Below are 13,891 nucleotides of genomic sequence, written 5' to 3' on the forward strand. Positions count from 1 at the left end.
TTATGACTTTTTCTCTCTTATTTTGACCTTTAGATTCCAAATTTTAAGTCATATTTTTACTGTCAAAAGCCATGATTTTAAAATTTTCCTCATATTTGACCTTTAAAATTCGTGATTTTTATTTTTTCTCATATTTTGATCTTTTAAACTCGTGATTTTGACTTCTATCTTGATTTTGACCTTTGAAAAAAATAGTGATTTTTAAATTTTATCTCATATTTTGACCTTTAAAACTCGATTTTGAATTTTATCTCCCATTTGAACATTTAAACTCAAGATATCAATTTTTGGACCTATATTATGACCTAAAAAGATCATGATATCAATTTTTATCTCATGTTTTGACCTTTTAAAGTCAAGATTTCAAAATGTATCTCATATTTAGACCTTTTAACTCATGATTTTAATTTTTATCCTATATTTTGACCTTTAAAACCCATGTTTTAGAATACTATCTTGTATTTTGACCTTTTAAACTTGTGATTTCACAATTTATCTCATATTTTGACCTTTTAAACCCATGATTTCAAATTTTATCTCGGATTTTGACTTTCAAAACTCATGGTGTAGTAACATCTCAGCAAAGAGCTGGAGAAATGGGAGGAACCTTGTGACACAGTCACGATGTTTGGGGTGGGGACAGCTAATTTTTAATTTGGGGATTTACATGAAAAAAAACCTTGCTTAGTTTAAATCCCCTGGCTTTCCCTGTCTGAGTGCAGTTGTTTATTTTTCCTGCTAAGTATAGTCCGTTTAACTGCAGTCTGCCTGGTCAGGTGACCTGCTGCAGCCAGGTTTGACTCAGGTGTCAAGTGGGGGAGGTGCTGAGGAAGAACAAAGAGTAAAGGTGAAATATTTGGAGAGAGAATTGGCTGGGACTCCTGGATCTGACTGTGGATCTCTGCAAGGACTGTGGTTTTCCCAGAGAAGGAAGACTGATGACCACTCCATTGTTATGGTGATGCTTCCTCCAGACACGAACTTGATCACTGCTGAGTAAGAGGGACATAAATATTGGACATCGCTGCAAAAGAAACTACAAGAATAAGGCTAAGAGGAACGATCCCAGGACTGGTGAGTCGGCTGCGTTTGGATTATTTTTGGATTTTTGAAATGCATTGCTTTTGCTTTTTGTTTTTGGACTGGATTATTCAATTTTTTGAGTTTTTGAAGGACTATTTTTTTGGACATTGGGGCTGGGGTGGCTTCTGGATTATCAATGGAACTGAAACATTAAGGGGGAAACAGAAATAATTGGAGGACATTGTTTCTATTTTTGTTTTTTAATTTCTGGTCATTAAATTGACACTTAAGCTCACGTCTGAATTTTCCGTGGTGTTTTTTCTAAAGTTATTAGTTGTTTTAATTATGTTTTCAGGGTCACTCTCCCTTCTTAATGGAGTATCTAATGAAAATTAAATATAATTACAGTATATAATTTACAGTAGTTTTGAACCCGTGAGTATAACTAAGCTTTAGAAAAATAAGTCGATTGTTACAACCTGAGCTAAATTTCAGGTGTGTTTGCAAAGGGTCTGAAAACATATCAACATGGTATATTTGTTTTTTATCTTTAATACATTTGCAAAAAAGAAATATCTAAAATTCAGTTTGAACTTTGTCATGACATGGCACTGAGTGTAGATAAATGAGAATAAAAATGAATCCTTTCCACTGTATAAGCAGGTTGCAACATAATGAAATTGAAACATGAAGGGGGTCTGAATACCATCTAAGTGCACGGTATATGTTTAAAACATTGTGTTTTGTTTGATTGGCATCAGTGATATGGAACTAAAACATAATTTTTGTCATTTCTGGTTGATTACTGAAAGCTGTGTTTTAACAATAAATTCAAGCTTTCTTCAAGATATCTTTACTTCCATCACACCTGCTAATAACTTCCTATTATGATGTAACATTAAAATAAGTCACAACAGACACAGATGGAGGAGGATAAGATCAGTATGCTTTATTAATAAGATATCAGTGCAGAAACACAAACTTCTGAATGGGTTAAAGTCCCCATATAATAATAACAATGACAGCAATATATGATAATAACAAGAGCCATATGGATTTAAGCATATTAAAAAATGCAGAATCAGCTAATAACTGTAATGTATGACAGACAAAAAAGGAATAAAAAATAGAAACAAGAATCTGGTCATGGACCCCATAAAGACAAAAAGCCTGCTTTTACAAAAGACAAGACAGAATGCTGATATTTTCTTTAAAGAGGAAGAGCAGTGAATGTATGGATTAAACCTGAAACGTTGAATCACTTAAGTGTTAGGGGAAACCCTTCAAGCAGCACAGTTGGTTTTGCACTATAGGACTGGTGATTGGCCTTCTAGAGTTAAAATACAGAGAGGAAGCCACGCCCTTTTTAGCTTAGCTTCAGTGCTACATTCATAAAGTCAGTATTTTCCTTTTTTGAGTAACTAACACACACTACCAGGATTTTCTACCTGTGTTTGCTGATAAATACATATTTAACACTTGAATAGTATAACTGGCATATGTCTACACTTTATGCTGGATTAAAACAATGTCATGTACATAAATAAATCTCAGAAAATGCTTGAGAACTATCAAAAGTTCATTTTTTTAAGTATAAATGATGCCTTTTTTACTCATTTTATACTCATCCCCCTGGTGAAGCTTGTGGGGAAGCAGCTGGCTTTCACTGGGGCGAGACTTCCTCTCCGGCATAATTTGTATTTTTAAATCAACGTCCTTCTAGCCAACTCTTTACACATACATTGCCACAATTTAGTTAAATCTCATCATTTACTAAAATATCCATCTTTGGTGCTGTTCTTTCTCTCATGTAAATCTTTCAGAGCATTTTATTAAGTCCTACAGCCTTTGATTTTCTCCAAAACTTAACTATGTGCTGGAACTCTTTTTAGAACAGCTTGTTCCTAGTTGATAGATGAAATAATTGAAGAACAGCGTTTGGTTATGTAATTCTATTTTCATCAGTGTGGAGCTCATAATAATTTTGAAGTCTGAAATATTTGGCCATAAAAAAACAAATCCTTTCTTTTAGGCATCTCCTGTTGCAATGAGCTGAATTTCCGGTTTGAACGACATAAAAAGCATCTTTTTGTCAAAGGCACAGCTGATTAACCAGGACAGGCTTTTTAGACCCAAAACATCGAAGAGAGAGGTGTTGAGAGACAGAAACTTCTGAGTGATCTGTCCATGTAGGAGCTGAGAGATTTGCATCAGTGGGCAGGCTGAGCAGGCTGTGTCTCTCTTTGTGCTCCATAGCTCAGACATCTGTCTTTTCTCATCTTAATAGCTATTCATAGTAATAACTGCCACTCCTCTCTCTCTGAATAATGGTCATCTAATCTTTTTAAACACCACATTGCTTGAGTGACCATTTTTAGACTGCATGTACTTGGGATTTACATAAATGGTACTTATATAATGACACTTTAGACTCAAATATCTGCAGCAATGCAGCAACAAAGCAACAGTTAGACAATGCTTTCATTTTGTAGTGATTTCAATTATGTTATCAATGTGTACACTGGATTCTGCTCTACCTTTTGAATGACTGCATCTGGTTTGCTGTACTGATGCTCCATTTTAATAACTCAGTATTTACATTGGTCCTCAAATGTAACCTTTAAAACATAGAACTATGAATTTACATTTTCTGTGTTCAAGGTTCAAATCCTTGATAATCAAACTGATGTTTATGTCGACACGTTTGAAGAAGAATCAACAAGTCACCTTTGGGGCTTTTCCATTACATTTGCTCTACTTGGTTTGACTCAGCATGGCAGGAGATTTGCTTTTCCACCACAACCAAGCTACCCGTTCGAGGGCGCGTCTTGAGCTGATGACACACATTTTGGGTCGAAGATGTTTAATAACTACACTTCAGTAAGCATTGTTTTGTATTACCAGAAGAAGAAGCACCTGTTACTTTAACTTCAAAGTTTCTTCTTCTTCTATTGGTAATCTGGCAGGTACTTCAAAGACTGGTGCAGCGGTTGCTACTTAACCCTCTGAGCCCTATACTATTTTTTAACCATTGTGTCACACCTGGACCTTTTGTCTTAAAAGCTTATAAAACATCAACCCTGTGGCGCACAGTCAAGTTCCAAACATGCTTTTTTCAGGACAACCTGGGCTTTAAGAAAAAGTGCTACAGCAATGTCACTTGAATTTTAAAAATGCTGTGAGACAATAAAGACAAAAGAAAAAAACTAAACAGAAATTAAAACCCAGATTTTTATGTATTACACACAGCAAACAATGATGACAAAGGTTTTTTCTTTGAGACACAGTCTCCAAAATAGAAGTCCTTTTGCTTTTAGAAATTTTAGTCATCATACAAAGCAGTTCCTGTCTGCAGTGACACATCACAGCCTCTCTGTCTCTTTCTCTCTATTATGAGTCATTCAAGCTCTCTCCTCCAGTTTCTAAGTGCTTGCACAAGCGCTGTTCAGCAAAGCATAATGTGACAACAGAACAGCCTGCCATTGGCTATCACAGCCCAGTCACAAAGTATTGTGGGAAACAAGTAAATTTGATTATAAATTGAATAAAAGGACATTCAATATTGGAGATACTGTGAGGATTTATTCTTTAAAGACCCGTGACAGTCACCCAAATTCCAGGCTAGCTACAAAATATTCTGCAACTAAGAAGGTGTGGGTAGCATCATAAGAATGGCATGTAGGAGGGCTTTTAGATGAAAATAAAAACAAAAACTTGCCTATGTTTTATGGTTGTAATTTAAATAACGAGTGTCCCTTTTTGTTATATACCAAAACACCAGTCTCAGAGGGTTAAAACATGCCTGCAAAGTGCATCCAAATGATGACAAACCGCTGTGATGTCAACACTCGCATGGGCCCTGCTCCAGAGCAGGACCATTCTGGGCGTGGCTTGGCCATCTAGACAGCATGGCTTTATTTGTATCTGCGCGGCCTGAAGTAATAGTGGAAAAGCCCCACTTCAATTCATACTTCCAGCATGACTCAGATCACTGATGATAGATGCTAACTTGTTGCAGCATGTTGAGCCACTTTAAAACTTTTGAAAAGTTGAACAAATTTGGAGCGCAACATGCAAACAAGGCACCTGTTTGAATCGGACCTCTGAATCGTGACCCTCCCAGGAGAACTACTTCTGTACAATCAAATGTTTTTCAGCTAAACCTAAGAACCCACAAGCAGCTTCAGCAACAAACGGACTGTCAGGTCGTTTGGTGAGCTGGGGAATCCATTTCTTTTAAGACCTTTTAACAAACTTTGACTCATCATCACCAGGGGATCTACGATGGGATCTAAAAGGGTTCTACCTTTATTGTTCCTTTACTAAGCTTCTGTTCTTTTGTGATCTAAATATACATCAGAGGAGGCTATGAGGGAGCTGTTGAGCACAAAACTCAAGGGGTTATTATGAAAATCAGCCTAAACTGTGACACTGTATTCCTAAATGTGTATGTTTTTCTATCATTGCTTAAAAAAATGTAGTTAAGGCTTTCATCTAAATGCAAGTTTTATGCTATTCTTTTTTACTCATTTAAATTAACTTATATAAAGTACATTGTCAAGTTTGCATTTCATTCAATAATACACCCTAGAGTTAATGGAAGCATTCTACCGGGGGGGGGGGGGCAAACTGTGCACTTGAAGGGTTAACTCAGTCAAGTTGAAACTAAGTCATATTAAGGCACATTATATGGGTTAAAATGAACTTAAAGATAATTTCAGCATGATAAAAGCAGAGAATATAAAAACATAGGGTTAGTGATCCAAGAGATGCAATAGAAGTTCTACAAATGACACAAATGTGGTCAATGAAGCACCATGGCGTTTATATATGAAACTATGATTAATTATGTGGCGACTCAATCTGTTAACCAAATGCTACATATCTGAAAACTTAAAAAACTGATATTCATCTCAAATCTTTTTTTTTCTTTTTTTTCTTAAAGCAAAAATAAAAGCAGTACTGTCCATCCAAAAGACTCTTGGGATAGTATATTTAGGACAAAACTCTTGAGGGGAAAAAACAACCTAAATGCCACAACACAGAAACAGCATGAGAGGAAACAGCACTGCGAGGGATCTAATCCATCTGCATCAATGGGGGGTTAGATAAGGACAAAGTACCAGGACATATAAACACTAAAAACATAATCTGCAACATTAGTTTCGTCTTCTTTTAAATACGTAACTTATATGTGTACAAAGCTCTATAATTGATACAGAAAAGTGGTCACCACACAACGTTAAAGATCTCAAAAAGAGTGAGAATAAGAAAATACTCTGCACAGGAAATGACAGAAAAAGAGAACAGTGTTTTCACTAAAGGCATACTGTTGGTTATTTCACTGACATCATTTGGGTGAATATTACAGTTTGAAAAAATATAATCTAACCACACTTAGTCCATCGTGTATTAAAATGACTAGAATATTCGGAAAAGCCTTTTAAAATTGGCAGCTGCTGTCTAATGATAACAAAAACTGGCCTTGTCCTAATCCTGAAAATACATACACCACATTCAAGTCACTTCACAGGCTGCTGTGCTGCACTGTATCCACGGCTAATGCTGCTATGTACATCTTAAAATGTGTGTGTGTGAGAGAGAGCGTGACTGTGCAGTCATGTGACTGTGCACTGTCTGTTTTTTGCAGTGGTGTGCAGTGGAGGGGGAGGTGGGGGCAACCATCATAGCCTTTGTTGATGTAAAATCTCAAGGGGCCCGTCTTGCGCTGCATTTGCAAGCTTTATTTTGCCCCATTATCACACCAAACTATGCAATTAAACTTATTTCTTTGGTCCCGATTGGCACAAATCCAATTTTCTCTCGTGGCACACAGATCATTTACAAATCTTTTAAACCTCTTACATTGCACATCTAATGAGCCCTGTGATAGATCCTTAAAAAGGTTCAATGTCCTCAGTGTACATAGTTTTTATGTACACACTATCTTAGCTTAACAACATCCTTTTTCTGTACGATGACCCTACTGGCATTTATGTTGCTTTCCACAGCTATTCAATGCAGACAATGTTTACTTATACTTTATTGAGGTGTATGCAAATTAATGGCACTCAATTTTGCATTCTAGTGACAAGTTGCACTTTTGCTCTTTACGGTGCATTTTCATCCCTTTTTTTAGCAGCTTATGTTTACCTTATAATTGGGGAACTCTTTGTAGTAGCCTTAGATGTTATTACAAGAGAAACAGGAAAACTGTCATGGCATGACGTTAAGATGGTCACTTCGGGCGGTTTTACGGCAACTGAAAGGGTCAAAAACAAAGGATTTTCAGCCAGGAGATTACTATTCAGATCCATTGTGGATCCCGAATCTAATTAAGATTTTTCAAGTGTCGTATGTCACATTTGTAAAATGATTTCCATAATGGAATATAAGTAACATTGGCCACAACTACTCTTATCCATTAGCAAGGGTTTTTTGTTTCATCTAACCAACAAATTGCAACAATTTCACAAATTTAACCTCATGTTGTTGTACTTTAGGTATGAAGACATGCTGCATTTGTAGATACAGTATTTAGGGGTTGTATAATAAAAGATTAACTATCTTAATGTAAATGAACATACTTACAAGTTCAAACCATTTTAGCATTACAAAGAATTCCATTTTCATTTTTCTAAAGTGCCTTCAGGAAACATCATTAAATTTGATTAATCTGCTGTTACATTTAAGAAATTTTACAGTAAAAATCACATCTAAAAATTAAAATCACTCGCAAAGAGGTGCCCCTCTCAGCCCATGCCCCTCAAATGCTCAGTGAACACCACTGCCTTACTGCACTATGAGAATTGTGTTTGTAAGCCTACAACATGTTATCACATAAACTCTTGTAGTGTGCAAGTCAGATTCTATGTACAAGCAATGAGTCTGGTGAACACAGCTAGCTTTGCTGTTGATTATAGAAGTTTAAGCTCAAGAAAACAATTGAACAATAAGAAAAAACCCTGTAGTCGCATGAGCTACCCACCTGACTTACAAATTTAAGAAGAAAGATAGAAAAAAAAACAAAACATTTTTTTCAACTTACAGTAGACTACATGTATTGCAATAGATACTTTTTTAATTGTGTCTGTGAGTTAGACACAAATATAGGAATCTTGTTGGTGGAGTAAAAACATAAAAATAAGCCAGAAGAGGAAAGAAGCAGTTCTGATAGTGTCCCGTCAGCTTAGATTAAATAATATAAAATCTAATAAATGCTAAAATGTTTCAATTCATTGACAGAAAAAATAGACTACTTATGATAAATGAACAAAACAATATAATGCATATATCATGGATGTTGACCCAAACTGTGAATGTAGTGAGAATCAGAGTCTATGCTGTGATTAAAGTAACCTCTATGAAATTAGAGCAGGATGATGACATGTCCGTGCATGAGTTTGTCTTTAAAGGAAAAAAAAAAAAGCTTGAGCTGAGTTGGGTATCATTTTGTGATTCAGATTTTTCACTAATTCAGTTTTGGTTCCTAGCTTTTGTAATGATTGAATTAACTGAAATGTGATTTTTCTACAGCCACAAAATTCTCATGTTCTGGTGCAGTAATGCGATGATTTGAAAACAGCCATGTCCTTTATTTGCAATGATATGAGTCAGTGTTTTTGCTGAACTTTAATATGTTAAATTTGCTCAGTCTGTTTTTGGAGATTTAGAAAAAGAAAAATAAGATGAGATGTTGGAAAGCCAAAGTTTGGCAATCCCTATGGACAAACCTTAGCTCATCTCATCCTGTAAATGTACAAGTACTTTCTGTAACACAAAATCTTGTTGTGCTTTTCTTTAACAACCATTTTAACTTATTAAAAGTCTTGGAAATGGTAACAGAAAAGGCTATCTCACTTCATGTGACACCTTCCCCACTGCAGAGGTTTCAGGCATTAAAAATGACTACATAGAAATAGTCAGTGTTTATGCTTTTGGTCACATTTGCTTTTGTATGTTGTTACTCTGTGATTATATCATTTTTTGTCTGTTTCACAGGAAGCTATAACTCCTCACAGAAGCTTTTTGGTGATCATTAAGCCAACAGAGTTGAGAAACCCTACTACAAGCATTCCTTGTTAACTCTTAATGTTAGTTAAAACCTCTACTACATTTAGCTACATTTATTGCACCAAAATGGTTTAAACATCATCTTTTGGAAGATGATGCTTTCATTATTCCTCATTTTTAAATACGGCAGCTATTCAAAAACAGTTCATGATACCCAACCGTTACTCGAAGCTTTGACTGGACATACTGTAAGTGTTCTGGGTCTAAGTGCCGGTGAAAAATAAAACACAGTGCCTTTGCTAATATGTAGGTAGTATTATAATTTATTTTCTCTTCATAGCTAAAGGAGTTAGCTGATGGAGAAAATGTGTGTTGGGCTGAGCTGCATAGAGAACATATCAGGGTGCTGGTCTGTGACAGACCAGGCAGGGTAAGACTGATGGTATTCTTAAACCTGGCCTGGGCCTGTACAGGTGTATGGCTGCAGAAGTTTGGGCACAGCTTTACTTTAAGGCAGGTTATGTGATTGAATCTTACTGCAGTAATACCCCTGTACATTAAATACCCACATTCAGCTTTTTGACACAGAGCAGACAGGGTGCTGTAACATTTTGCACACCCTTATTGATCCTACATTGATCTTTTACATGAGGAGCCAATGTTGAATGGGAAGTCTGTTTCTCAATGTAGGATAATTTGCTTACATGTACACTTAACCTGCCTCTGAGTTGCGTCCAAAGCTTGGGTAATGAGGGGTGCAAGTGGCTTAACCCTGATATATCAGCTTGTTAAGATGGTCTATGTACAAAGCTATAAAGAAACAGGGAATAGTTTGTGGGGCTGAGCCTAATAAGCTAAATAAGGCAGGATGTGGTTATGAATACCATTCCCTATAGGTAGCTTAGCCTCACAACGCTCAGAGGACCCAGAGGTATTCACGTAAAGAAAGGCTTAAGTCTGGGGCTGCAGACGGGTTTGGGAGATGGAGCTCTAGGTGGCCTGGTCCAGAGCTCTCAGCAGATCACAGCCCTGGAGAAGGTGCAGGTTCCCCTGCAGGGGGACGTTAACTTCGCAGTCGTAACGGGTCAACTCTGGTAGGCAGATGGACTCAAAGGACGGGCCCAGCAAACAACTGGCAACCCCTGGAAAAGGACAGAAAGGGATTTTTTAATTTGTTTGCTATGGATTCACCACAGCTAAATATAAATCACAGTTTAGCCTTGTTTTTTTTTTTTTTTTTAAATTCTGCAAGAAAAGTAAACTCTTTCAGAGGTATAATAAATAAAGAACTAAAGTGATTTGATAGAGACTCTGTTAATCACGTTAAGACTTATAAAATGTACCATTCCAGCTTTGCAACACATTTATGTTAGATATTTATTTTGAGGATTAGATACATTAAAAGGTATATGGCTCACCCTCCGTCTTGTTGGAGGACAGCATGTTATACTGTGAGTAGCTGCAGCTCTTTTGGGGAAAATGTTTCTCATTTGGACCACCGATCCCAACCCCTGGATACTGGGATTTCCTGTGTTGCTGCAGACATGATGGCATACTGCCTGGCATAAGCCTCCCCATCCCTGATTCTGAGACAGAGGAAAGTGCACGAAAGGTTGGTTTTTGAGAGATATGTTGATAGTAATGTAAAGTAAGACATCTAAGAACCTTAATACAAACTTAGATCTCATACCTGCCAGTGATCCTGCACTGAGGGAACGATCCATGCTGCCAAAACTGTCACCCCTCATCTTCTTCCACATGACGTCTGACGGTTTATTTTCACCCTAAAACACAAAACACAACTACTTAATTGGTTCCTTTTTTTAAAAGAATGATAGACATCATTTGTGTTTATGAGGGAAAAAAGGGGCTTAATGAATATTCAGTTCATTAAAGTTAAGTATTTTTTTCAATAAAGGTCTTATATAAAAAGGGATTTATCCTCTCTTTAGCCTGTGGTTTAACTTGACACACAAGCTGTTTTTTTCCACACATGCATTTGGAAAACCTTCCATAGACGGTGATTGGGAAAGGGCAGAGCCTTTAAAAAAGAAAACTCTGAGGGTAATGGATGAACGTTCTGTCTGTCACCTCTTTACTGGCCAATCAGAGCAACAAAACATGCAACGTGATAGCCCCTGCTGACGAGTAGGCCAAACTCCATCGAGAGCTGCAAAATGTGAACAATAGCAACTGTAGACATGTCAGTACATGACTTTTGTCGTGTTTGAAAAGAAAATAACTCCATGCTGTTCTTTGTTCTTCCCAAAAATTTCCTGCTCATCTTACACTAAGCTGATAGGGAGGGCTGAATACTTTCTGAATGCACTGAACATGCTGTTTTGTTAAGTGATTTGAAACCTTGAGTAGAATTTTGCTGGTGTATTTTTTAATATGGGCCTTTATGTTTTGGTGTGCAAAAGATTTGTAGGTTGAAACTATTCAGAGTTGGACTCTTAACAATGTCTGACCAATGTAAATCCTATAAAATGTTTTTTTGCCACTGGCAGACTATTAGTCTTCACATTTAACAACCATATGTCATTAGACATAATAACATAAGGTTGCCGCCACATCCCCGTGCTTCTGCCCTTCAGGATAAAAAACAGAACTTACTAAATTACCCTTATTGGCCACCCAAGCCCAACCATAAAAAATAAACCATAAGAGCCAAAACATCGACGGGGTTATCAAGTGAGCCTCTCCCTTCAACTTGTTTTTTTCAAGTTATGACACCCCAGTAAGTCTTGACAGCTTCAGTGTTAGGAGCTACCATGTTCCATGCTAATTTCACAGCCTATCAGGCCCACCCAAACAACTTCCTTGTGCTATCACATCCATTTGCTGGTAAAATTGGCAACTACTCCTGGTATACATGAAAAGATCAGCAAGGAAGAAAAGAGAGGTCCAAAAAAAAATCATTTGTTGTGTTATTTGATTTGTGTGTTTATCAGAGAAACTCACCACAGCCATCTGGGTGAAGGAGCGCTTGATATTGTTGGCCATGGCCACTCTGGCTGGACTCATGTCTTTGTAGGCTTGTACAAAATTGTCAATGGACCTGTATAAAGACACATACTTACAAATATAAAAACAGCATGCCTTTAAATATCTTTTTTATTCCCTGTCTTTTTTTGGTGTGTTTTATAAATCTACAATCTTTGTGGCATCACCTCTGTTTTTGCATTATCTGTGGTATGTTTTGTTGGCAGGACGGTCGTTCCTCTCCTGAGTAAGGCTCCATTAGGTACGCCTTAGTGCTCTGCGATTGTTGTTGTTGGTATGTTAACAGAGGGTCCGGTGGCCACTGTAGGTTCTGCCTGCCTCCCATGGAGGACAGAGGGGTGCTGGCTGGAGCCTGGTACGGAGGGTGCTGCATGTTTCCCATCATGTATGACCCTACACGAGGGTCTGTAGTCCCCTGACTAGAGCCCCTCTTCTCCCCTGTGGCCCAGGATGCAGCAGGTTGGTTATGGTATGGACCTTGGGTTCGAGGAGGGGAGGTCAGGGGCTGGAAGAGGCTGGCAATGTTGCTGAAGCTCTGCTGGGTGCCCTGGTGCTTCTGGGCCAGGCTGCTGTTGCTCCCCATGGATCCTGATGGACTCCCATCCAGGGGTTCTGACTCCGGGATGATGGGATTCAGCTGGAAGTCCTCGCCGTCCATTGGGATGTATGGAGCCAAAGTCTCGAGGTCAAGGTCACTCAAGTCCCTCTGGGAATAAAAGATCCCATGTTTTGTGAAAAATTGGGGTAAATATTTTTATAGTGTGTTCACCATCTGGCTCAGTTACAAAGCTATTAAATGAAACAATTTAAGACATTCAATCAAAACTGTTTGACTATTAACTGTCGAACACTCAGCAAAACACAAGTGAGAACAATTTATTTCACATTGCTAAACTTGGTCAAAAACAATAAAGTTTTGTGATCTACTTAATTGCTATTTAACCAGTTAGTCATCCTTCAATCACAAAACTGACTGCTTTTTAAATGCAACTTAAATCTTTGCAACATACAATATGGACATTGCATAATGTCTCTCAAAGTTAGACTGTTAAAACATTTAAAATTGCCACTGAAAGGTGTGGCCTTTGGGACTTGTGGTGTCAACATTCAGCTCTTCTTGTAGGCTTCTGTCCACAAGCCTGAGCTGACTGTAGTTACAGATTACTCTAGTCGAATGCTTACATACTGTTTTAACCTGACACAGCCAACTTTCAACTTTAAGGAATATGGTTGCTGTAAACATGTGAAAACACTAAGATCTACATGTGACTGTATTTTGGATTTGTTAGAAAGTTTTTCACCTCTTTCCTTGCTTGGTTAAATTTGGGCGGGGCCAATATGTGGGCTGGTGATGTCACCGGCCCACAAAGGGGAATTACCGTGCCCTCCTAATGCTACAATGATAAAAAAAACACTGAGCAGTTCATCTCAGTACAGTCTGTTATTAGTGGATGTCACTAACTTTACTGAACGGTAACAGTCGGTTTATGCTGTTTTTATTTGTTCATTGTGTGGTAAATTTACCAAATATATCTGCCACAGTACTTTAAATGAATAATTTAAAGCATTATAACAGAGATTAGAGCCAGAAAATGGACTCAGTCCCTCAGTCTAGCAGCATTTTATGAAATTTAAGAGCATTTTATTTTTGTGAGTGGGCGTGGCTTCAGCTTGATTAAACCAACATGCCCACACCATCCTGGAGCAGATTATACAGCCTCAATTTTCATGATTTTGAAGCTTAATTTTATAAGCTCAGATGTTTTATTTGCCTGAAATTTGACCTGGGGGTTCATAATAGATTGGCCTACCATACAACACACCTAAATATGGATTTACTATTTACAGG

General features: G+C 37.5%; 1 protein-coding gene across 1 annotated transcript in view; it reads right to left on the bottom strand.

Moving 5' to 3' along the window:
- Positions 1-1,949: 1,949 nt before the first annotated feature.
- The window catches only part of epas1b (endothelial PAS domain protein 1b), a 93,809-nt gene continuing 81,867 nt past the window's right edge, over positions 1,950-13,891 (bottom strand). The window contains exons 12-16 of the mRNA XM_041789141.1: positions 12,210-12,748; positions 12,001-12,097; positions 10,727-10,820; positions 10,455-10,622; positions 1,950-10,178 (exon numbers count right to left, since the gene is read on the bottom strand). Of these exons, the coding sequence (XP_041645075.1) occupies positions 10,027-10,178; positions 10,455-10,622; positions 10,727-10,820; positions 12,001-12,097; positions 12,210-12,748 (1,050 nt within the window). The 3' untranslated portion in view covers positions 1,950-10,026. The remainder of the gene's footprint in view (positions 10,179-10,454; positions 10,623-10,726; positions 10,821-12,000; positions 12,098-12,209; positions 12,749-13,891) is intronic.

Source organism: Cheilinus undulatus, linkage group 6, assembly GCF_018320785.1.
Source record: "Cheilinus undulatus linkage group 6, ASM1832078v1, whole genome shotgun sequence".
In the NCBI taxonomy this organism is placed as follows: domain Eukaryota; kingdom Metazoa; phylum Chordata; class Actinopteri; order Labriformes; family Labridae; genus Cheilinus; species Cheilinus undulatus.